The sequence below is a fragment of the Cygnus olor genome, assembly GCF_009769625.2.
Source record: "Cygnus olor isolate bCygOlo1 chromosome W unlocalized genomic scaffold, bCygOlo1.pri.v2 SUPER_W1, whole genome shotgun sequence".
NCBI lineage: Eukaryota > Metazoa > Chordata > Aves > Anseriformes > Anatidae > Cygnus > Cygnus olor.
In genome coordinates this window covers 591,703-613,055 of record NW_024429070.1, presented here as the reverse complement: position 1 = coordinate 613,055, position 21,353 = coordinate 591,703, and the positions used below count along the sequence as shown (strand labels likewise).

Below are 21,353 nucleotides of genomic sequence, written 5' to 3'. Positions count from 1 at the left end.
TTCCCTCAGCCCCAGCCCTCTCTGTGTTCCCCTCACCTGGTTGATGGCCTGGGTGATGGAGTCCACCATGCCCCCGACAACACCCACAGCGCTGGCTGCCTCGTTCAGTGTGGTGGTCAGGTCCTCCACAGCCTCCTTCATCATCTGCACAGCTTCTTCCAGAGCCTCCTGTGTGTGGGCAGCTTGCTGCAAGGAGGAGATGGAGTGAGAGAAGGAAGCTGCCCCCCCAGCAGGGACACCAGACATTTGCTATGGGTTTTGGTGCCCAGCACGCATGTATGACATGTGACACATGTCTGAGGCTCACACTGTTGCCACATGCACCTCCTGCTCACCTTGGGGTTCCCACCAGCCTCCTTGGCGGTGTACAACATCTGCAGGGCAGATTCAGCCAGCGTTTTGGTCTGGTCCAGGAGGTTCATCTGCTGCTGGTGGTTGGGTGTCTTGGAGGCAGCACCGATAGCTGCCAAAATGAGCGGCTCAAAGTACTGAGCCATCTGGGACACCTAGGGAAGAGCAGTGTCAGTGCCAGCAGCTCCTAGCACAGGCTGGTCAGAATCTCTCCTCCTGATGTGGACTCCTCCATACGCCTGGTGCCTGAACACCCTCTCCCCATCCCTCCCCTCCCATTACCTTGTGTCCCAGCTGCGAGGCCTCAGCCCGCGCTGCACTGGCCGTGGGCTCGATCAGGTTGTTGATCTCCTGCACAGCTGTGATCATCTGGTTGTGTAAAGCCTGTTGCAAAGAGAGTGCATGGCATGAGGCTGTGGCAAGGCTGGCCTCACTGAGCTCTGCTAGAGAGGAGTTAACCTGCCCCCATTAAGCAGGGCTCCAAAGTGCTGATTTCATCGCTAAACAAGCTCTGGCTCTAAGGGCTGTGTGACCAGACAGCCCTTCCCAGGTGCAGCACAGCTCTGCTCTGTTTCACTGAGACGGACTTGCAGCAGGGACACAAAGCTTGGAACAAGGCTGCTCTATCCAGCACTTGGCTGGACGGATACAGGCCTCCTGCTAAAGACCCAAGGAGGGTTACCAAAGCCCTGTGTGAAAGCAGAGGAAGCCAGCAGGGGCTCCAGAAAAGGATGCTGCCCCCCACTTACCTCCTGGGAGATGCCTTCTCGAGGGGCCAGCTGCTGGCTGATGGCTTCAAGGGAGGCCTGGTCTACCTCCCTCATACACCTGTTCAGGACGTCGATGGCCTCATCACACTCCCGCTGTCCAGGAGCTTTGTCCCTGCATGACAGATGGATTAGCATCGTGCCAGGCTTGCCTGGTACTACGCCACCCCTTTACCACACAACTCGACTGGTGCCGGTGAGGGGCAGGACCCCTCTCCTCAAGCAATCTGGTGTTAGAGCCAGGCACCACAGTCCCACCAGCCCGTGCTCACCAGCATGTGTCTCCCATCAAACCATTTCAGTGCTGCAAGAAGGACAGCACCTTCCATCCCATCCCTTGCCTGCAGCAGCCAAGGAGAACAGGAGCAAGATGAGCCAAAACATCATCTTGGAATGAGCCCAACCGGGGGTACTGGTCAGTGGGGGCTCCGGCCAAGCACACCAGATTGGCTGAGAGGGTCCTAGCCTGCCCTCACCTCATATTGGTGATCAGCTTCTTGATGGAGTCCGAGACGGTGCGAGAATGGCTGGCCAACACCGACCACTGCAGTGGGTCCTTGGGGTTGACGGCCAAGGAGCGGGCAGTCTGAATGAGGCCAGCAGAGCTCTCCAGCATGGTCTTGGCAGACGAGACGATGGGCTCCATGGTTCTGCATCCCTGTGCAGGGAGATGGTGGCCCAGTGACATGGATGGACAGGCATGCATGGGAAGTTACCTCTTCTCCTCACCCAGGAGCAGTCTCTTGATGCCCAACGCTCGCTGCTGCCTCCTCATTGCACCCTCCAGACATCAGCTCTGCTCTGGATCCCATCCCACGTTCCGCAGGGACTGGCACTGAGGCATGCAGCTCCTCCCCACCCTGCAGCAGCTCCCACCACAGGCAGGCCACCCCTCCCTGCCCCAGCGGCACCCCACCTCAGGACTGATCTGGGCAGGAACGATGGCAAACTCCGGGTTGGAGGCGAAGGCTGTCAGGTTGTCCACGGCCTCTATCAGAGGAGCCGTGGCCACGCGGCACCGCTCCCGGTTCTCCTCGTTGAAGGTGCCGTCCAGGGCCTGGCGTGCAGGAGAGAGCGAGCAGTTATCCAGCCCTGAGCATGCCCCACATCCCACCTACCCTCCCATCTCTACTCTGCCTGCCTCTGCAGGGCCACCCGTGCTGCCCCAACGCACCTTGATGGTCTTCACCAGGTTGGCGGTGCTGTTGGCCACCTCCTTGGCCGACTGGACAAACTGCCGCTTGGCAACAGGGTTGGCGGTGCGGGAGGAGGCCAGGCGGCACGTGTTGCACAGGGCCGAGGTGTGCTTAGCCACAATGGTGGCTGCTGACAGCACCTGTGGAGAAGAGCAGATCGAGGCAGGATCCACAGCATCTCCCCACTCTTGCAACACTCCCTTTTAGGCAAGAAAATGCCCATCACGGTGCCCCACCTCATACTCACCTGTGACTGTGTGCAGGCAGGGTCCACCAGGTTCTGGCAGGCCATCTGGATGGCTTGGTTAGCTCTGGCAAACTGAGTGGGGTCTACCAAGCCCTGCTGTCCAGCCTGGCTGTTGGGATCAGAAACTCCCACCAGGTAGGCAGCCTGCGAGCACAAGAGAAGCAGTGAGGGCTTGTGCCAGGGCAGAGGCAGGAGAGGGCTCCCAGCACCAGGCATGATGCATGGGGATGGGACCGAGTGCATCTCACCTGGGCTGCTGCCTCTGTGAGCCCACAGAGAGCTTTGGAGGCGGCGCTGATGGACTCCCCGAACTCGGGCAGCTTGCTGTTCTTGGCGTTCTGGGAGATGCCAGCCATGGACTCACCCAGCACCTGCAGGATACACAACCACCAGCTGGAGACCACCTCCCGCCCGGTGCTCCAGCCTCAGAGCTCACTGTGCTCCACCAGCCGAGCGTCTAATCCAGAGGAAGACACTCACCTTGGAGTTCTCCATGACGCTGTCCAGGCAGTTGAAGTAGGACATGTCATTGACAGTCTGCGTGGGGTTCTCCAACAGCTCCTTCACCGTCTAGAGAGACACGGGTGTCATGTCGAGGGGAAGGGTTTGCACTCTCCACATCCCACACCTTGCACTCACAGCTCCTTTTTGCTCTCTCCTGCCTCTTGTGGCACGGAGGAGCTGTTCCTCTCCCCACCCCAGACATCTCAGCACCCAGCCAAGTCCAAGCCCCTGGCCTCCAATTCTCACCTCCAGCTCCCTCAGGGCATTGTCGCACTCCTTCTGTCCTGGCGCCTGCTGGGTGCACATGGTGATCAGCTGGTTAATGCTGTCAGTCACGGCCCTGCCAGGACAGGGGAGAGACATGCCTGGATCAGTGCCAACTTCACCGCCCAGAGCTACCACTATTGCAAACACCTTAACCTGGCTGTGGGACATGTCCTGGTGTAGGAAATGGGCAGAGGTTCTGGCTGGAGGACATTCCTACCTGCCCAAGGGTCTGTCTCTTCTGATAAGACTGCGACAGAGCAGCAAGGTCAGGATGACGTTAGATAAATGGTCTCAGGACAGCCCCATAGCAAGCTGAGCTCCATGGAGGCAAACACCAGGACTCGTGAAGTTGCAGACCCAGCACAAACTTTGGCACTTGCCCACCTCCCTCCATGCAACCTGAGCAGTTCCTCCTACCGTGCAGCCGCTGCCAGCTGATTCTTGAGGTTGGGGGCTGCGGGGTCAGCAGAAAGCGCCTTTGCTGCCAGTAGCAGCTTGCTGGAGGACATGGAGATACTCTTCAAGTTTGACACCACCTGCACCTGGTCTTCCTTGTTCTGCAAGGAGCCAAGAAGAGTCACCTACAGCAGGTTCCCGAGCTCCATGCCCACCCTGGGTTTCTCTGGTGGTTTCCAGGCTGCGCCAGGTCCCTTCACTCAACTCATCTACCAGCCATCAGCAGCAAGTGTTTGGTGACAATGATCACTGAATACAAGCCACTTCCTCCCCTGCTCTTGCTATTTTGCCCATCTCCAGACTCCATCTCACCAATGGTGTTAGCCACAGCTGCTCACAGCAGTCTCCAAACCACTGCTCATGGTTGGATGCCTTTCCCGGCACTCAATAGCCTCCCACAATAATTGGGACTGCCAAATGGGTGTTCACTCTCACCGGGCACAGGCTGGCCATCTCCACTCCCGCCTGCAGGAACTCATTGAAGTCCTGTCCAAATTTGCCTGAGGACTTGGCCAGGTCCTGGGGGGTGCCCCGTGATGCCTGCACCAGCTCGTTGGCAGACTGGTTGAGTCCTGCTGCTGCCCGGTTCAGCTGGCTCTGTGCCTCCTGGAAGGTCTTGGTGCTGTGAGGGAACTGGAGGCAGGGAGGGGGTCAGGAGCAGCAGAGGAGATGTGGGAGCTGGTGGGTGAAGGTCCAGCACCCTCACACACCCGGGGACATGCTGGAGAGCATTCAGCACAGCCGGTTCCCCCTTAGCCCTGGGCTGAACTCACCGAATCCACCAGCAGCCTCTTGCTTGCCTCTCCCACCATGCAAATGGCAGCATCCACGTCCCGCTGCCCGGGCAGGCAGTTCACACAGCAGTTCAGCGCTTGCGACAACACCTTGGCCACCTGCAGAGGATGAGAGTGGGGGCTGTCTTTCAGCCATCCCCGGCAGCCTGCCCCCAGCCTGCAGCCACCCCATGGGCCCCAGTCCCACCTGGACCAGGCACTGCTGGCTGTCGGGGTCTCCAGGTTTGGCCACCGCTTTTTGCGCCTCCTCGATGAGGTTGTCGGCCTTATCCATGACGTTGCTGGCACACTCCAGAATGGCACCCTGCGCCTGTGGGTCGGAGGTGTTGGCCGCCACACCACGGGCAGCCTGGCTGAGTGAGCGCAGCGCCTGGGCCACTTCCCGGGCAGCAATGCCTGCCGTGGGGGAGAGCGGTCAGTCAGCAAGAGCCTGGCCCCTTGCCGGGGCCCAGCTGAGGCCTGACAGCCAATACCTGTGTAGTTCTCGTTGCCCTGGGCCACCTCGCCCAGGAGGTGAGCAATGGCAGAGGTGACGGCCTTGGTGCTGTTCCCCAGGTCCTGGGCGCACTTCTCCATCTGCAGGGCGACCGGCGAGCAGGGGTTACACCTTGCCCAGCCAGCCCCCAAAACCCTGTGCCTGCTGCCCTGTGTGCCCTCACCGTCTCTCCTGGCAGAGGCTTGAGCTTGCCATCCCTGGTGGCCGCCTTGGCCTCTTGAAGGTCCCTCTCCAGGCTCTGTACCAGGCCCAGTGCTGAGTTGATCTCCAGGGGCCCGCAGGCCTCCTGTGCCTGTGTCGGGGAGAAGGAAGAGCGGCTTTGCAGGGAGCTTGGCCCACAAGGAGGGCCGTCCCCACCTGCCGGCCCTCCGCACTGGGCAGCCGCCAGCCTCTCACCTTCTGTGCGGCCGTGCGGAGCTCGGCCAGGGCCGCAGCCAGGTTCTTGGCGCACTGGCTGAGCTGCATGGCGGAGGCCTGGTCGGTGATGGTGGGCACTGTGGCCTTGGCTACGGCTACCATCTTCCCACCGGGCTGTCAAAAGAAGGAATGAGACAGGGCAGCACGCAGTTGTCTCCTAGCTGCCTATGGCCAGCAGCAGGTTTGGGGGTACCTGCAGGAAGTTCTGGCTGGCGGCAATGAGAGCCAGCTGGGCGCTGGGGCTGTCTGTCTGCGACTGGCTTCCTCGCACGCCCTGTACCAGCATGGGGATCTGATCTGCCACCACCTGCGACCAGAGGAGAGGAGGGTCACTGTGGGCACAGACTGTGCAGGTCCCTCCGGTGAAGGTCCCACCTCCAGCCATGCAGGCTCTGGGTGCCGAACCTGTCCTCCCTGCTGCCTGCAGCACAGCCACCCGCAGATCTGACTGCTAGTAGCTGTGGAGAGGGACTCTTTGTCAGGGAGTGTAGCAATAAGACGACAGCTTTAAATTAAGGGAGGGTAAATTTAGATTAGATATAAGGAAGAAAATCTTCACTCTGAAGGTGGTGAGGCACTGGAACAGGCTGCCCAGAGAAGCTGTGGATGCCCCATCGTTGGAAGTGCTCAAGGCCAGGATGGGACTTTGGGCAACCTGGTCTGGTGGGAGGTGTCCCTGCCCATGGCAGGGGGTTGGAACTAGATGGTCTTCAAGGTCCCTCCCAACCCAAACCATTCTGTGATTCTCTGATTCCAGGACCATTGATCAAATGATCAGAGAGAGTCAGACATGAACCTAGCCACTCGAAAGCCTTCTTGCAGGCATCCTCCCCAGAACCCAGTGCTCTGTAACAAATCCTGGAAACATCCTTAACTCATTTACAGATACCACACCCTACTAATATTTTGCTCAATATGCTGCATGACACTAAGTCAAGTTTAAAAACCTTTAAAAAGCCCTCACACTGTATTTGCCGGAATAACTGTTCTCCTTAAAATAAGGCAGCTCAGCACAAACACGCTAAATGGGAACATAGACTACAATTCTCACAGCAGCTTTTCCCACCATTTTGCTCAGAGGCCTGCAGGCACCCAGACCCACCGGGAGTGGGGAAGTGCCGGGACAGGGGCCCGTGCCCCCCTGTGCCCCTTACCTTGCAGCTCTGCACCAGCTGCTGCTGCACGACAGGGTTCTTGTTGGAGGCAGCAGCGTGCTGTGCGGCAGCGATGGTCTGGGTGGCGGAGGCAGCCGCTTGCTTGGCCGCATGCTGCCAGGGGAAGGCAGGGGTCAGCCGTGGGGACAGCGTGGCTTGGAAGCCCCCCACTGCAGACCAGGGTCCTTCTCCCCTCTAAGCTTCTCCTGCTGTGCCTCTGCCTGCCACAGCATCACCAGCACCTCTGGTGCTGGAGATCAAGTTCAGCACCGCAAGGCAACACAGTGTGAACATGGAAAAGGGGGATGCTGCTCAGATATTGTGATGACAGCAGGGAGCAGTGGAGAAGTTTCTACTGGATGCAGCATGGAAACGTAAACTGTACAAAAGGGACATCATCTCTCCAGAAAGCATTGGGATTCAGACTCCTGGCTAGGAGCAGCTCACACACCGTCCCTGGTCCCGCTCTGCCTCCCCTGCCCAGTGCTCACCTCCAGCTTGTGCACCAGCTTCTTCTTGATGGCGTTCTGAGCTGCAGCGTTGGTGGCCATGCGGAGTCCCTCTGCTGCCTCCCGCAGCTGCTGCTGCTGCTCCTCACTGTCCGGGTGGGCTGCAGCTCCCTGGGCAAAGCAGGAAAGCCATTTCACCTTCACACGACCCCAAATCTCCCTCATCCTCCTGCCAGCAGCTGCTGTGCTTGCTCATCAGCTCAGTGCAGGACCTCCCTCTGAAACCGTGCACCTCACCCTGGAGCTGTGCAGAGCATGGAAAGCAGCCCCTCTGCTCCAGCAGCTCCTCCTGTGCGCCACGAACCTTTGCAGCCTCCACCATCTTGGCAGTGGCGTCGGCCAGGATCTTGGCTGCGCTCAGCAGCTTGCGCGAGTTCTCCAGGTCTGTCTCTCCCTCTGCGTCGGCTTTGATGGCATTGACGAGGTCGGAGGTGGCCTGAGCCAGAATACGAGCCTGCCGCACCATTTCCCCTGGGACAGAAAGGAAGGGTGGCTGTCAGCAAGTCCCAGGGGCTCCCTGATACCTCCCCGCTCCACCACACCAGCCTCCTGTCCTTGGTGCAAGCCCCAGGCACAAGACCACAGCAAAGGCACAGCAAACGAGCATGGAAGCACGGCCCCAGAGAGGCTGCTCCATCTACCTGTGCTCCTTCAAGCCCCCTACCCACTATGCTCTTCCCCAGGTGCCACCAACTGCTCACTCTCACCTGCATCGCCCATGGAGCTGAATATGTTCTCGGTGACATTGAGGATGGTGTCGGTGGCCTGGTCGTAGCGCCCGATGGGCTGCCCGCCCGTGGCGTGCTGCTTGATGTGCTGCAGCAGGTCATTTAGGGCCTGGGTGACGGTGGTGGCTGCCACCCCCACCTGCTTCAGCAGCTGGTCATCGCTGGTGGCTGCCTTGGAGGCCTCCATGCAGCCCTCTGCTGACTTAGCCACCAACTTGCCGGCCTCGATCAGCTGCTCCTGGCACACTGGGGAGCTGATGGTGGGAGCCACGACCTGCAGGGGAGGACAAAGCCCAGGCAGCTGCTACCATGCAGCTCCTGTTCTCCACCCAGCAGCCCACAGCCCAGACGACCACTGTCCCCAACCTCCAAAGAGGAGAGAAACCATGACTTCTGGTCCCAAACCCAGTGGGGCGAGGGTTGGTGCCGCTTACCTTGGTACAGGCCACCAGCTGGGAGGTAGAGAGGGCGCACCGCGTAGCAGCCGCGATCACCTGCGCCTGCAGCGCTGAGTCCTCCGTTTTCTGAGCCACATTCTTGGCTTTGAGTACCAGCGCTGCGGCGGCGTTGGCCACGGCCTTGGCCAGCTGCATGAGCATGTCCTGCGGGGATGGAGAAGGTCAGTGCAGGAGCCACCACGGAGCCAGGCACGGCCGCTTGCACAGCTCTTGTGAAATATTCAGCAGGGAAACATGAGCTTAGGGGGCCTTTCTGCCACCTCAGCCTTGCACTGAACTCCTGGAGCGGCTTGTGCAGCTGGCAACACCTCAAGCACATCCCTACAGTGTGCCACAGCCTGCGATGCAGCAGCTCCTGGTACCAGGACACTGCCCTGGCTAAAATCACCTCCAGGAGCAGCTCAGACAACCTTCAGCATCACCTGTGATGCTGCCACAGGAACAACCTGCGCTGCATCCCTGACGGTACCGCAGCAAGAACCTGCGTCGAGGCACTGTGCTGCTGGGATGCCCTGCCAGCAGGCAGCAGGCAGCTTTCCTCAGAGGATGCCTGAACCAACAACACACTGCAGCCATCAGGATTTGCCCTCATGTCATGCTGCTGGCATCCACCAGCAGCAGTGCTAGACAGCAAGCACTTGGGGCACCGAGTGCGAGGCAGGGAGTTCGGACAAGGCGCTATGCCCAGGGCACAGCTCCCCAGCTGCTGCATGGGCACCCTCCCTCTGCAGACAGGAGCTAAACTGCTGCCAAGCCCCAGTTCTTCTGAGGGCGTGCTTGCAGAGCGTAAACGAGGCAAAACCACCACCAGGCTCTTGAGCAAGCCCTGAAGCTGCACCCTGCTACTACAGCGAAGCCTCTGGCTACCAAGCAGAAATGTCACACTGCCCCCTCACCTTCTGCAAGCAAAGGCTGCTCCTGCTGCCATCTATCACCCTTCCAGCCAGGACAACAGTCTGAGAGCACATGCACCGAGCTCAGGAGCCCTCAGTTCCCAAAAGCACAGCAGCTGCCCAAGGCAGAGAAGCAGCCCCCCAGCAGAGGACCCCAGAGGAAGGAAGCAGATACACTTGGGTCTGGTGGTGGAGGGGCAGGCTGCCCTGCACATCGTCCTCCGGTTCCTACATCTGCCCCTTGGCCGCACTGCCCTCCACCAGCTGCATGAGGCGGGATTGCCAGGTCTGCAGTGGGAGCTCTGCAGGCTGGAGCTGCCTTATTGGCTCTCTCTCCAGGCTTTTCTACTCATATTGAGGCCATGTGGCCATGGTAAACAGAAACCTCTCATTTCGGGAGCCTGTTTTGCTAGGGCTGACTCCCTCTCCCAGCACTGTCTGCTGCCTCCCTTGTGCTGGGAACAGCAGTCATGGAAAACCAGTGTGGCTGGACGTCAGCTCAGCAAGAAAAAAAACCACGAGGCTTCAGCTGCCTCAGTTCCCTGCTCTGGGCAGCCTCACAGACCTGGGCACAAGGTGACAGCTGGAGCACAGCTTGCCCATGCAGCGACCTGAGTGCATGGACTTCAGAGAGCTGATTACGAGAAAAGCAGATTTTCCACAAGAGCCCTTCTCCAAAGAGTTCATCTGATTGTCCCCAGAGGAGCAGCCCTCACATCCAAGAGGGGCAGACACCACCAAGCCATGCCTACAGCTCCCTTTTACCGTCTTTGGGTCAGAGGCAGACAGGATCCAAGCACGCCAGCTTTCTGGTATCTACATGAGAACCCACAAGATAAGAGGCGTTATACGACAGTGGCTCTAAGGATTAGGATGGGAATTGGCCTGTCCCCTCCATTGGCAAAGTCACAGTGCACGGGCCAAGCTTCAGCACGGACCTCTCCTGCCGGCAGAAGGTCCCCACGGGGTGCTCCTGTGCAAGGCAGAAGGTTTTTTTGAGCACGTGCCCCTGTGCGCAGCTAGGCCCACCCACCTGGAATCGAGGGTCAGTGTCACTCTCCCCGATCTGCTGCAGCAGCTCCCCGCTGGTCTGGCCCACGAGGCCGGCAGCCTGCAGGAGATTCTGGCGGGGCTACAAGGAAGGAGGCAAAAACAATTGTGGGTTTTGAGCAAGCCCCAAACCAAGCTGTTCCCCTGGCTCCCACCTATTCTATCTCAGCTCCCCACACCCAGCCCCACAGCCCCATGTCCCTCCTGCCCATCTCGCACCTCGACGCTGGCAGGCTGTGCCGTTTTCAGCAAGTCTGAGATGGCACTGGCCAGGTTCTTGGCTGCCTGCAGAAGCTGCCGTCCATTCCCTCCCTCATCCTCCATCAGTGTAGCCAGCAGCTTCACACCCTTGGACATCTCAGTCAGGTTAGAAGATATGGTGGTGATGGCACAGCCCACGGCTGTGTAGTCCGTATCTGCTGGGTCCCCTGCACAGGAAGGAGATGAGATGTGGGGACAGGATACATTCAGTGACACTCTAAGAACACCCCTGCACTTGGAATTGATGCGATTCTTCCTGTAAGCACTTGGAGAAGCCCCCTGGCTCCTAAGTCTGAAAAACGGTCACATTGTTTGGGAAGGACAGCATGGGAAAGGAGAGTTGGACCACGCTGTGGCCGTGACCACAGCTGGGACTGGACAACACTCTCCTGGTTTAGAGGAAGACAGGTCAGCCATGGCAGGGGAAGGATGGGAAGCAGCCTGTGCACCGACAGGGATGTTTGGGGGTTGAAAGGCAGGGAGTGCTACTGACTCTTCAGGCACGTCAGGAGCGGTCTGGGCTCAGTTAGCTCTGGTTGAGCCAAACTGCCTCCCTCCAGTCTCCAATGGAGGGTAGGAACCTTGATCTTCATCCAAAGGCCGGAGAAGAGAAACTAAGCCTATTCCAGGGATGGAGCATGACTTTGTCCAAGCCCTCCACCTACCTGCGGTGAGGTTGACCACCGAGGCTGTGCCAGCAGTGATAGCATCCACCTGGGAGTGGATCTCATGCTTGGACTCATCCATCTTGTTTTTGCGCCAAGCTTTGGAAGCCTGAAATAGGGAGAACGGGCTCAGGAGGTGGAGGTGGTGGTGGGGAGCCACAGTGAGGTGCAAGAACAAGGAGACAAGAAGGGAAGGAAGAGCAGTTACCACCCAAAACTCCTCAGCTCATCCTAAAGATGCAAGCCTATAAGAGCAAGGCCCCCATGACCAAGCATCCCTTCCACTCCTGTGCCTGGGGCTGGACACAACCCCACCTCAGCAGGGAGCAGATCTTCCTGGGAGCTGCTGACACCTCTGGGACAGCAATCTCGTCTACCCTGCCAGCAACCAACACCCCTCCCAGTGGGGGTCCCCCAGCCCAGACAGCCCAGCACCCCTTTTCCCCAGGCACTCACAGCATCCTGCCCAAGGGGTGGCAAGGTCTCAAAGTCATCCAGGGTGGCCTGGGCTGCGTTCACAGCCTGCATGCTAGAGTTGATGGTACCCGTCAGCACCTGCTGGGCTGAAGTCTGCAATGCAAGGACAGAGTGAGGTACACTAGGGAAAGCACTCTGGGAAGGTGCTGCCATAAAAGGGGGGCAGCCAGCCAGAAAGGGGTTTCCCCTCCGTGCCCCCCACTGGGAAATGCCCCATCCTACCGCAAAGTAGCTGCCCAGGGCAGGTGCTAGAGAACCTAGCAGGTAACCAGCTCTCTGGGAGCAGGGAGCAAAGACTGTGGGGGGGGGGGGGGGGCACAAAGCTTTTACAGCAAGCCCTGGGGGCAGACTGGGGAATACCAAAGGTAACAGACTCCTTGTGGCCCTTCTCAAATGCTTCCTTGGCTGCAGAGGAGGTTGAAGGGGAGGGTGGCATCTCCAGCAGCAGCAGGGATGTGCCACAAACGACAGCATCAGGAACAGCCCAGAGCAGTGCCCAGCCAGAGGATGGAAGTGAAGGCTGGGGCAGTTGGCCAGGGGAGGATGCCAGGGTGGAAGCAAGAGTTTGTGGAGTGGCTGTGGGAGGACACTGAAGGCCAGCAAGCACACCAGGCCAACCACATGGAGCCCCTGCTCTTCCTGACAGCAAGCTAACACCTGGCCAGAGGGATGGGTCTGCATGAGCTCCACAGGTACCTCTCAGTGTCCGCACCCTGCAGTGGGCACCGGGAGTACTTACCAGGGGTGGCATGTGCCCTCGGTGCATCTGGCCACTGGTGATCTGCAGCTGGGCCTGGGGCATCGCCCCCACTTGGAAGTTCTCGGGCCCCCCAGCCCCTGTGCGCATGATGGCTGGCAGGGCGACCGAGCCCAGCTCCGCCTTGCCTACACAGTTAAACTGCTGCTGCAGCACAGTCGACCTGCAAAGGGGAAAAACAGCAGCTAGACCCGGGAGTGCTCGGAGGAACCTCCTCCCCGGACCAGCAGCGTGGCTGCTCCCCACAAGGCTGTGTACGAGCCCCTAAGGGTGAAGGATGCCCATGGGATGCTGGGGGGCTGCAGCTTTCCTGCAGGCATGCAGCACGGCATGCTGCTCGGTAGCTGGCTCGTGCCCAGCAGACTTACTTCTTTGGAGACACTGAGTCTTCCAGCATGGTGGACTCCTCATCCCCCTCCAGTCCAAAGTGGTCTTTGCTCTTTTTCTGTGGAGGTGAAGAGAAAACACGTCAGCCAGCACGCGCCTCCCAGCCTCCCCACTGCTGCCCAGTCTGGGGTACCTGCCAGCCCCATGGGATGTCCCCAGCCCCCCCAGCAGCACTGCGTGCCCAAGGGACACCTTGCACCACCCCAAGGAGAGGAGCTGGCTGTAGGCAGGCTCCCCACACACCCAGGCACTCGCCTTTTTCAGGATGATGTCGATGTAGCCAGCAATCAGCTGGGCGATCTGCTCTCCCTCCGTTGTCTGCACAGAGTAGTAGCCATCCTGGTAATCTCCAAAATCCTGCAACAGCACGGCACAGGGTTGCAGGATGCTGGCACCCGTCCTGAGCCCCTCTGGTATGCACTAAGCACCCGTGGCCAGCCACTGTGCCAGGAATGGGGCTCAGCCCCTCCATCCACCCATCCTGGGATCAGGAAAGGCAGGGGGAGCAGGGAAAGGCATCCCCATGGAGGGGAAGCACTCAGGGGACAAGCGGAGGGGTGAGGGCTGGAGCTGGCCCCTACCAGGGTGAAGCTCTTGGGAGAGGCTGCCCAGCGCTTGATGTTGGTCAGGCTCCACTCCTGAATCACTTCCTTGGTTTTCTCATCCACACGCATCACGCACTCCTTGGTGATCCCCAGCAGCCGCGGCACCAGCTTGTTCTTCCCCTTCATCTTCTCCTGTGGGCCAGAACAAAGGTGTGTGGGGCTGTCCCAAAGCTCGCTCGCCCCACAGCCTCGCGTAGCTAGCAAACACCCCCAAGGCCACGCTTCCAGATGATGACAACTGCAGTGTGGGTCTTGAAAAGGACACGGGGAAAAGCATGAACCAAGGAGTGAGAAGGAAACACGGAAGCCAAAATAAGGGGCAGGACACAAGGAAAGCTGGAGCAATGTGGGTTGGGGTGAGGAGTGGATGGAGACAGGAATGATGAAGGGATGCTGGAAAAAGGGAATTTTGGCCAGCTAACATGAAAAGTGGGGCTGGGGTGCCACTGCTCTACCTTGACCAGGAAGAAGGAAACCCCGTAGGTCTTCAGGGAACGGGCAAGTTTCACGTAGAGAACTTTGGCCTCGATCTCGCTCATGTTCCCGCAGTTCTTGTGGGCCTGTAGCAACAATGAGAGGACATCAGGCCAGATCCATGGTCCCCGGGCTGTGACACCATGCTGCCCCTCCCCCTCATCACAGCCTTCCCAGGCTCTCCCCACTCTGCCCTGCACATACCATAAAGATCTTGCGCTCCCCTTTCTGCTTGATGTACTCCTTGGGCAAGAAGTCCTTGAGTCTGCCAAAAGACAGCAAAATCAGCTGTAAGAGCACAGCTTGAAGCCATTCCATTTCGCCTATGAAGACGCCCAGCGCAGAGCCTCGGACAAACCCTTGCCAGTGCAGAGAGTTTTTGGGAAGAGGAAGGATGTAGGAGAGGTCGCTGCACTAATGACAATTCCAGGACCCAAAAGACTTCTCCTTAGAGCCACCTCTCCGCCCTCTAGGATGACGAAGCCCCAGGGGCTGTGAATCAGCGCAGGCACTAAGGGAGGATGCTGGCAGAGGCGCTGACACCCCCAGGACACTCACTCCAGAAAGCCTGGCTTGTGCTTCTGCTCGTTGTGTGGCCCAAACTGGATCTGGCACTGGTAGCCAGCAAACTCACACGCTTTGTCGAACGAGACGGGGTGGGAACCGTTAAGGATGTCATCCCGAGCCTACGTGGGAAGAGAAGACACCGGGATCTGCCCTGCTGCCTTCCACACCAGACGGGATCCATGCCGGCACTGAGGATGTAACTGAGCATCCTGAAATACTCCCTATGGCTGCTCCTGGCCAAAAACCTCAATTGTGAGCCCTGACGGGGCTGGTACAGGGCAGCGGAGCAAGGCACACCTGTGCCAGGCACTGTACCTGCACGTAGAGCAGGTTGAGCTGCACGGGGTCTCGCGAGTCCACGTTCTGGTCGGAGTAGAAGAACTTGCGTCGCAGCAGCAGCGTCTCGTTGTCATCGATGCCTTGCTCACGCAGGGTCCGGCCGTGATCCAGCCAGTTCACTGCAGGCAATGGCAGAGCATGAGCAGGGATGGACAGACACCCAGGCAGGAGGCCCTGCTCCCATCCCCTCTGCCCCCTCCTCGGGCTGACTCCATCCCCAGCACTCGCCGGCACATACGCTCGTCATCCGTGTGCAGCTTCTGCTTGAGCTTCTCCATCTTCTTCTCATCCCGCAGCAGGGTCTTGTCCTTCTTCAGGGTGCCGGTGACCTCCTCCTTCTTCTCTTCCATGATCTCACGAACAAGGGAGTACTCATCGTAGTTGGTGATGCCTGCAGGAGTGCATGGAACCGAGCTGGTGCCGCTCCCCTCCCCGACGACCCTCCTGTCCCTCACCACCTCCCTTCCTCCCCGACACCGCTGCCCATCCTCTCACCGATTCGGGCACATATTGTCATCAGCATGTCTGTGACGGTTTTGGAGTCATCAACCATGACTGTTTTCACCGTCCCATCCAGCATGCGGATCTTCAGGGGCCGCTGCTTCTTCTTGTACTCCATGGTGTCCTGCAGGCACAGCCAGCACAGCTCCCAGCAGCAGCACTGGACACCTGCATCCCACCAAAGCACCCACAGCTCCCGCTGACCGCGGGGTAGGCACGCCCAATGCACGCTGGATGCTTACCCCATTGCGGAGCATGTAGTAGTCCAGAGCCTTCCCAGCCTCCAGCCAGATCCCTTTCTTTGGGTCTTCATCCGAGAGGAACAGCCCAAAATCGTTGGCTGGAAAACAGAGAGAGCCTCTGTCAGCATAGCCCCGGGCTGGATGAGGCCAGTGCGCACAGCACAGCAGCACCCTGTATGCTGCAGCAAGCAGCCACAACTGCCACGAGCAGGGGGAAAGCCTGAGTGGGCAAAAAGCTGGCAAACGAGCGTTAGGGTAGGTGTTTTACATCTATTTATCCACAGGAAAATTCATCTAAAGCACGCCTACGCAATGCTGACTCGGAGGTGACAGTCACAACTGAGGGAAGAGCTTGGAGTTGTGCTTGACAGCTCTCTAAAATCTTTGGTGTGAAACATAACAGCCAAAACATGATGATAAAATGCTGGGCATCATCAGGAAGGGTGCTGGGAACAAGGCAGAGGGCATCGAGAGGGGCAGCTAAAATGATGGACCAGGAGGAGCAGCCGCTACCGGTACTAGGGACTGAAGAAGCTGGCACTCCTCATTTTGTGGAGGAGCAGGCTGGAAGAGAACATGCTGGAGGTTTACAAGGTCTCAGAGATGGTGAATTAGTGCAGAACTGATATTCTGTAAATCCTGCCAGCTTGGGCGGGGGTACTGGGTGGGTCTGCTGCTGCTGGAGCCCAGGGACAGCCCCAGTGTTCTTGTTTTAAGAAGCCAGCACCACACCAGGCTCTGGCCCAGGAAAAGCCCTTTTCTTCCCCTCCAGCAGCTGCTCGGCTGGTCATTGGTTTTGTAAGCGGGCGTTGCTGGCAGGGAAGGGGAAATTCCTGAGCTGCCCTGTGCCTGCCCACCTCATGCTGTGCTGAGGATCCTGCTAAACAGAACAGGAGAACCAGGGAGGCTGGTGTGTTTGTTTAAAAACAAACAAACAAACAAACAAAACTATTTTCAAAGCCAGTTTTAAGAGGATAATTCTAAAGCTCTGAAAACTGAGCAGCTTGTCCGGATCCTTAGCTCAGGAGGGGAGAGGCACTTCCCGAAAAAGGGCAAAAGCAGAGCTGGAAGCTCACGCCTGAGCCCAGCACGGCAGCTCAGCACAGAGCATGTGGGGATGCTGCATTTCAGACACAAAACCCAGGCCAAAAACAGGGGAATTGAGTAACGCCTGGCCCAGGGGCTTAGGACCCCTCTCCCGGTCCAGAGAGAGAGAGGAGCAGAGCAGGAAAGCACGCTCAGGATGGGTTTGCTGGGGGACATGGGCAGGGTGTGCTCAGATTTAATTAACAGGGCCCTGCTAAAGGTGACAAAACACAAGAGCAGCTCAAAAAGGGATCCACAAGTGCTACTAGGTAGGGGCAGCAAAGAGAAACAACAGCTGCAAGGATCAAATAGGAAAAGAAGAGCTCTGAGCTAGAGACGAGGTAAAAACAGATAAATGGAAGATCTATATCCGAGGTTCCCAAAATTGCAACCCAAATGCTTTGGGAGGGCTGGGGGCACGGTAGTGGGGAAGGGGAGGCAGCAAGGAGCAGCAGTGCTGAGCTCAGTCCTGTTTCCAGCAAGCTTGAGCTCCAGCTGTTCTAGGGAAAACGGTGAGCAACCACACAGGAACTCGGGCACGAGCAGCTCCCTTTAAGGTTTTCTCCTTGCCCCTTAGAGCAGCTTGGCTTGGGCCCAGGGGCAGGAAATGCATTGGCTGAGGATCTGTATAAACACCCAGCCCTCCTCCGAAACTGAAAGCTGTGGTCACACAGAGCAAGAAGGCATTTCCTCTGCTCCACCAGGAATCCGCTGCTCCCAGATGTCGTAGCCTTCCCCTCCTCCTCCTCCCATGGTCCCCAGGCTGTGGCCAATCCCTGCCCAATGTGGGGCTCGGTGGAGGGCCACAGGAATCATCAGGGCACAACTTGCATTGTGAGGTTGTTTGTCATCAGCTTAATTCTGAGTCTGACAGCAGCAGGGAGATATTAGAGCTGAAAAAGCTCAGCGAGGTAGCGGCGCACCAGCACGTCACAGCCTCGTGGAGAGCCACCGGGGAGGGCTATATATTTCCCAAGAAAGGAAAAGTTAACTTATATGGTGTATGAAGACCCGCTGGGAGCACTGCAGCTGTTCAAACCCACCTAGCCTTGGCCAGCTTAACAAATACATGCAGGAGAGAGGAGACAAGACAGGCAAGGAGCAGGCTCAAAGAGCTTGACCAGTATTTCACTTCCCATGCGTTCTCCTACCGCCCTGAGCCCCCACATTTTGTCCCAGGCATAAATGAGGGAGACCAAAGAGCCCCGAGCTTTGGTCCCGTGCTCTGAAAGCACACTGACGGGGAGCATCGAGGCGCAGAGGAGATCAAGGGGAACACTTTTCAGGCTGCAGGAACTATCAGTTATTCTTACTTACCTATTTTTAAGCAAGCAACCTTACAAGGTGACAATCTGCACCCTGAGCATGTAGGTCAAGTCAGCTCCTCTCGGAGCTTTTTGGGACCACAACCCTGCATGGCAGGGACACTGCCTTCATTTTTGGGAGCCTGTCCACCCAGCAAAGGGCTCTCCAGGCCAAGCAGCGATATCAGAGCAACCTCTCCCAACGTGCTGGCAGAGCAGGACCTGCAATGCTTTGTCCAGCAACACCTGTGTATACTGGCATCGCTGCATGCAAGGGAAGGTCTCCAGACCTCCAAAAGCAGCCATGGTGCTTGGATGAACATGAGAGTATCTTCATGGATGAGGACTGTGCACCAAACACTAGTCGGATGTACTGGCTCCAACAAAAACCCTGCTTTGCACAAAAGCTTCTGAGGTTCAGAATCAAGTTTCTTTGCCCCTGGTGGTGCCTAGCAGGGACTCCTCTCCCTTGAACCTTGCTCTGCCCATGCCATGGGGAGCACCCAACACGTACCCCATTGCTACTCTTCTGGGTGCAGAAACCCAGGCCTGTGTGGGGATGAAACAGGAAAGGGAGGCTGTGAAATATCTTTTTTTTTTTTTTTTTAGGGGACTGAACAGCCATTTGCTGAGCAACAACAGGTTGTGAACAGCCTGAAATAAATTTGGCTTGTCCAAAGCTGCAGTAGTGGGAGGGGGACTTTGTGTCCTGAAAATACCAGTGCCTACCAGTGCCTAAAGGAAGCCTGTCCCAGGCAGGTGAGAGGCTGTTTAGGGCAGTTCCAGGGGCATGAAAAGAAGAAAAAGGAGATGCAGCTGGGAAAGCAGAGACCGGGCAGCAGGAGAGGACAGGGGATGAGCCCAAGAGCAGGGCAGAGCCTTGTCCCTGCACCACACGGCCGAGACAGGGTCACTGGGGCTCGGTGACCGGCCGCACCGTGGACTTACGCTGTCCCATCTGTGCCTCGGGCACCCGCTCCCGGATCATGCGGCAGGCATCGTACACCATGGTGGAGGGCTCGAACTGCATCGTCTTCACCACATTGCCAATGCTGATCTTCAGCGAGAGGGCAACCATGGTGGTGGCTGGACTGTCCCCACTCCTGCGTCACCTGCCAGAGGACACAACTGGGTCAGCTCTCCTTGTCAGGCCCCCATGCATACTCCGGGGACATGATGGTGGCTGAGATCTTCTCAGCTGAAGGAGATGTGTGTGCCCACTCCACCATACATGCCTGGACATGGCAGTGGGGGAGCAGAAATTAGGGCTTGGCTCCCCAACCAGGCAAGGGACGGGTGGAAACTGTGAAGGTCCTTCATGGACACAAGGGCTTCAGATGAAGCTCTTCACTCATCACCTCACTACACGCAAGGGTGGTCTGGTGTTCTGGCCAGGACCATCACTGAGCGGATTCTGTTCATGTGCAGGAGTGGCCGCAGCCCTCAACCAACAGCGAGGAGGAAACATGTGCCAGCAGCATGGCGAGATAAGGTGGGACAGCATGACAGAAGGGGTTTTAATTATAACTACCATGACACAGAAGCTGCAAGAGGAAAACCCCGCTTTGACCCAAGGCCAGTAGTGTCCAGCCCCGCTATCAGGGCTGAGCAGTGGTCCCACGTGGGCAACCCAAGGTGCCAAGCCCGGAAACCCCGTGCGTGCTTCCTGGGGGCGCAGAGCTCTTGGGGAGGAGATAGGGACACCTGCGCTAGGGGGCACAGGCGATGCTGGGGCAGGATCCAGCTCTCAGCGCTCCCCTGTTCGACGCAAGCCTCTGCCCCACTGCTGAGGGGCAACTTGCCCATCCCTGCCCCGCTCAGCAGTGCCCCTGACCCCATGCTCCTTCCCCTGCCCTCTGGAGCCTGCTGGCTTCCGTTGGGGCTGACCCGCTCTAGGCTCCCTCAAGGCGCAGCTGGCCGAAGGAGGCACGAATCCTGGTGGATGCACACCACGTCTGCCCGAGGCTGAGCGGGAGGAGCGCGGTGTCACCTCCGCCAGCACATGGAGCCACTCCAGCTGTGCATTCCTGAGCCGTTTGGCAATGCTGCTTGCAGGAGCCCTCACAGAGGCCCTCGGCCCCCACCAACTATGAATGCAACACAAGCGGGGCCCCTGTGCACACACCCTGCCCTGCAGCCCCTGGGCAAGATGAGTCCCCACACTGGGCAGGTTGTGGTGTGGTGTGGACGAGGAGCAGCCAGCACTGGAAGGGGCTTTTTGAGCGTTTCACAGGCAGGGTGGGCTGCTACAGTCAGCGGGCTGGTGTTTGTCATCTTCTCTATATCTAAAAATATTCCAGAGCTGAGCACAGGGCTGCTTTCCATCTCTGTCCCTGAGCCGCCCTGGGGAAAGGACATGCTGTCTCCAGGACAGGGACCAGGACCAAGAGGAACATAGCACAATAAAATTAACTCTATCCCAGCCCAAACTAGGACGTTGCAAAGGAAACATGGTGATAGAGCAAAAAATGATGGTGCGAGCAGGCAGGAACCCTTCCAGCCATGCTGTGAGGCCACCAGCATGATGACCATCCCAGCAGCCAAACTCTTGAGCTTTTTGACAAAAACAGTGAGTTCAGTTTTTGGAGGAATGTAATACTCTGCAGGGCAAGCTGGAACACGCGCCAGATAGGAAACACACCATTTTACAGCAGGATAGGGGCAGCTTCATGCCACGCGCACTCTTCCAGCTCAGTGCAGACCCACAGGTCCTCCACGACTGCCAGCAGCTACACGTGGCCAACACCAGCAGCCTCATGCCTCACTGAAAGCAGAGTGCTGCCTTGCAACAAGTGAGGCACCGAGGGCTTAGGGGGGAAAGGATACTTGTACTTGGCGTTACCACTTCACACCAGACGTAATGCTGCAGACACTTATGGACAAGTTTAAAACATCAAGCAAGTAGCCAGAGGCAAGCGAGATGGTTCAGTGCTATTTCCATGTTTTGAGAAAGCGCTTTATGCTCCGGCAGCCGAGCTTTGCTCCCATCAGTCTCTAAAGCAGAAGTGGTCTCTGCTATTTAAAGCAGCACATCTCAAACCTCAGAGCAATCTGGTGGTGGCTCATCACGTGAGGTTTGCAAATCTGTCTGGGTGCCTCCTCCAGACACAGCGCCCAAGCTGGGGCCATGCGGTGGTGAAGCCCCAGGTGGCTTCTGCCTCGGGGTGCCACGTCAGGGACAGGTGTGGGCATGTCTGCGTTTCAATCGAAAAGCAACAGGAGTCATTCCAGAGCATGGTTCTGCTGCCATGCTGAAGCTGCAGGAACATTTTGGAGGCTCCAGGCTGGTGACACTGGTGCTGTCCCCCCAGAGCAAGCCAGCACCGGGGGCACCTTGAACATTGGGCAGAGGGGCTGCAGCGCTGGTGTTACAGTGGGCACAAAACAGCCACAACGACAAA

General features: G+C 58.1%; 1 protein-coding gene across 4 annotated transcripts in view; it reads right to left on the bottom strand.

Moving 5' to 3' along the window:
- Window positions 1–21,353, bottom strand: part of TLN1 (talin 1) — a 34,434-nt gene that overhangs the window by 11,263 nt on the left and 1,818 nt on the right. For 2 of the 4 annotated variants that reach the window (XM_040543166.1, XM_040543167.1), the window contains exons 2-42: window positions 18,901–19,067; window positions 15,563–15,660; window positions 15,315–15,444; window positions 15,058–15,210; window positions 14,796–14,938; window positions 14,472–14,599; window positions 14,118–14,178; window positions 13,895–13,999; window positions 13,416–13,571; window positions 13,090–13,191; window positions 12,816–12,892; window positions 12,430–12,610; window positions 11,670–11,783; window positions 11,214–11,322; window positions 10,507–10,715; window positions 10,271–10,369; window positions 10,003–10,053; window positions 8,321–8,488; window positions 7,866–8,160; window positions 7,463–7,629; window positions 7,141–7,269; window positions 6,650–6,763; window positions 5,689–5,802; window positions 5,475–5,609; window positions 5,242–5,370; window positions 5,056–5,158; window positions 4,770–4,978; window positions 4,562–4,681; window positions 4,224–4,421; window positions 3,750–3,889; window positions 3,312–3,405; window positions 3,042–3,131; window positions 2,810–2,932; window positions 2,562–2,705; window positions 2,293–2,454; window positions 2,035–2,175; window positions 1,595–1,776; window positions 1,101–1,233; window positions 634–735; window positions 336–506; window positions 37–186 (exon numbers count right to left, since the gene is read on the bottom strand). In XM_040543166.1, coding sequence (XP_040399100.1) covers window positions 37–186; window positions 336–506; window positions 634–735; window positions 1,101–1,233; window positions 1,595–1,776; window positions 2,035–2,175; window positions 2,293–2,454; window positions 2,562–2,705; window positions 2,810–2,932; window positions 3,042–3,131; window positions 3,312–3,405; window positions 3,750–3,889; window positions 4,224–4,421; window positions 4,562–4,681; window positions 4,770–4,978; window positions 5,056–5,158; window positions 5,242–5,370; window positions 5,475–5,609; window positions 5,689–5,802; window positions 6,650–6,763; window positions 7,141–7,269; window positions 7,463–7,629; window positions 7,866–8,160; window positions 8,321–8,488; window positions 10,003–10,053; window positions 10,271–10,369; window positions 10,507–10,715; window positions 11,214–11,322; window positions 11,670–11,783; window positions 12,430–12,610; window positions 12,816–12,892; window positions 13,090–13,191; window positions 13,416–13,571; window positions 13,895–13,999; window positions 14,118–14,178; window positions 14,472–14,599; window positions 14,796–14,938; window positions 15,058–15,210; window positions 15,315–15,444; window positions 15,563–15,660; window positions 18,901–19,030 — 5,559 coding nt within the window. In that variant the 5' untranslated portion in view covers window positions 19,031–19,067. The remainder of the gene's footprint in view (window positions 1–36; window positions 187–335; window positions 507–633; window positions 736–1,100; window positions 1,234–1,594; window positions 1,777–2,034; window positions 2,176–2,292; window positions 2,455–2,561; window positions 2,706–2,809; window positions 2,933–3,041; window positions 3,132–3,311; window positions 3,406–3,749; window positions 3,890–4,223; window positions 4,422–4,561; window positions 4,682–4,769; window positions 4,979–5,055; window positions 5,159–5,241; window positions 5,371–5,474; window positions 5,610–5,688; window positions 5,803–6,649; window positions 6,764–7,140; window positions 7,270–7,462; window positions 7,630–7,865; window positions 8,161–8,320; window positions 8,489–10,002; window positions 10,054–10,270; window positions 10,370–10,506; window positions 10,716–11,213; window positions 11,323–11,669; window positions 11,784–12,429; window positions 12,611–12,815; window positions 12,893–13,089; window positions 13,192–13,415; window positions 13,572–13,894; window positions 14,000–14,117; window positions 14,179–14,471; window positions 14,600–14,795; window positions 14,939–15,057; window positions 15,211–15,314; window positions 15,445–15,562; window positions 15,661–18,900; window positions 19,068–21,353) is intronic. The other 2 variants (XM_040543168.1, XM_040543169.1) reach the window with 1 other exon arrangement.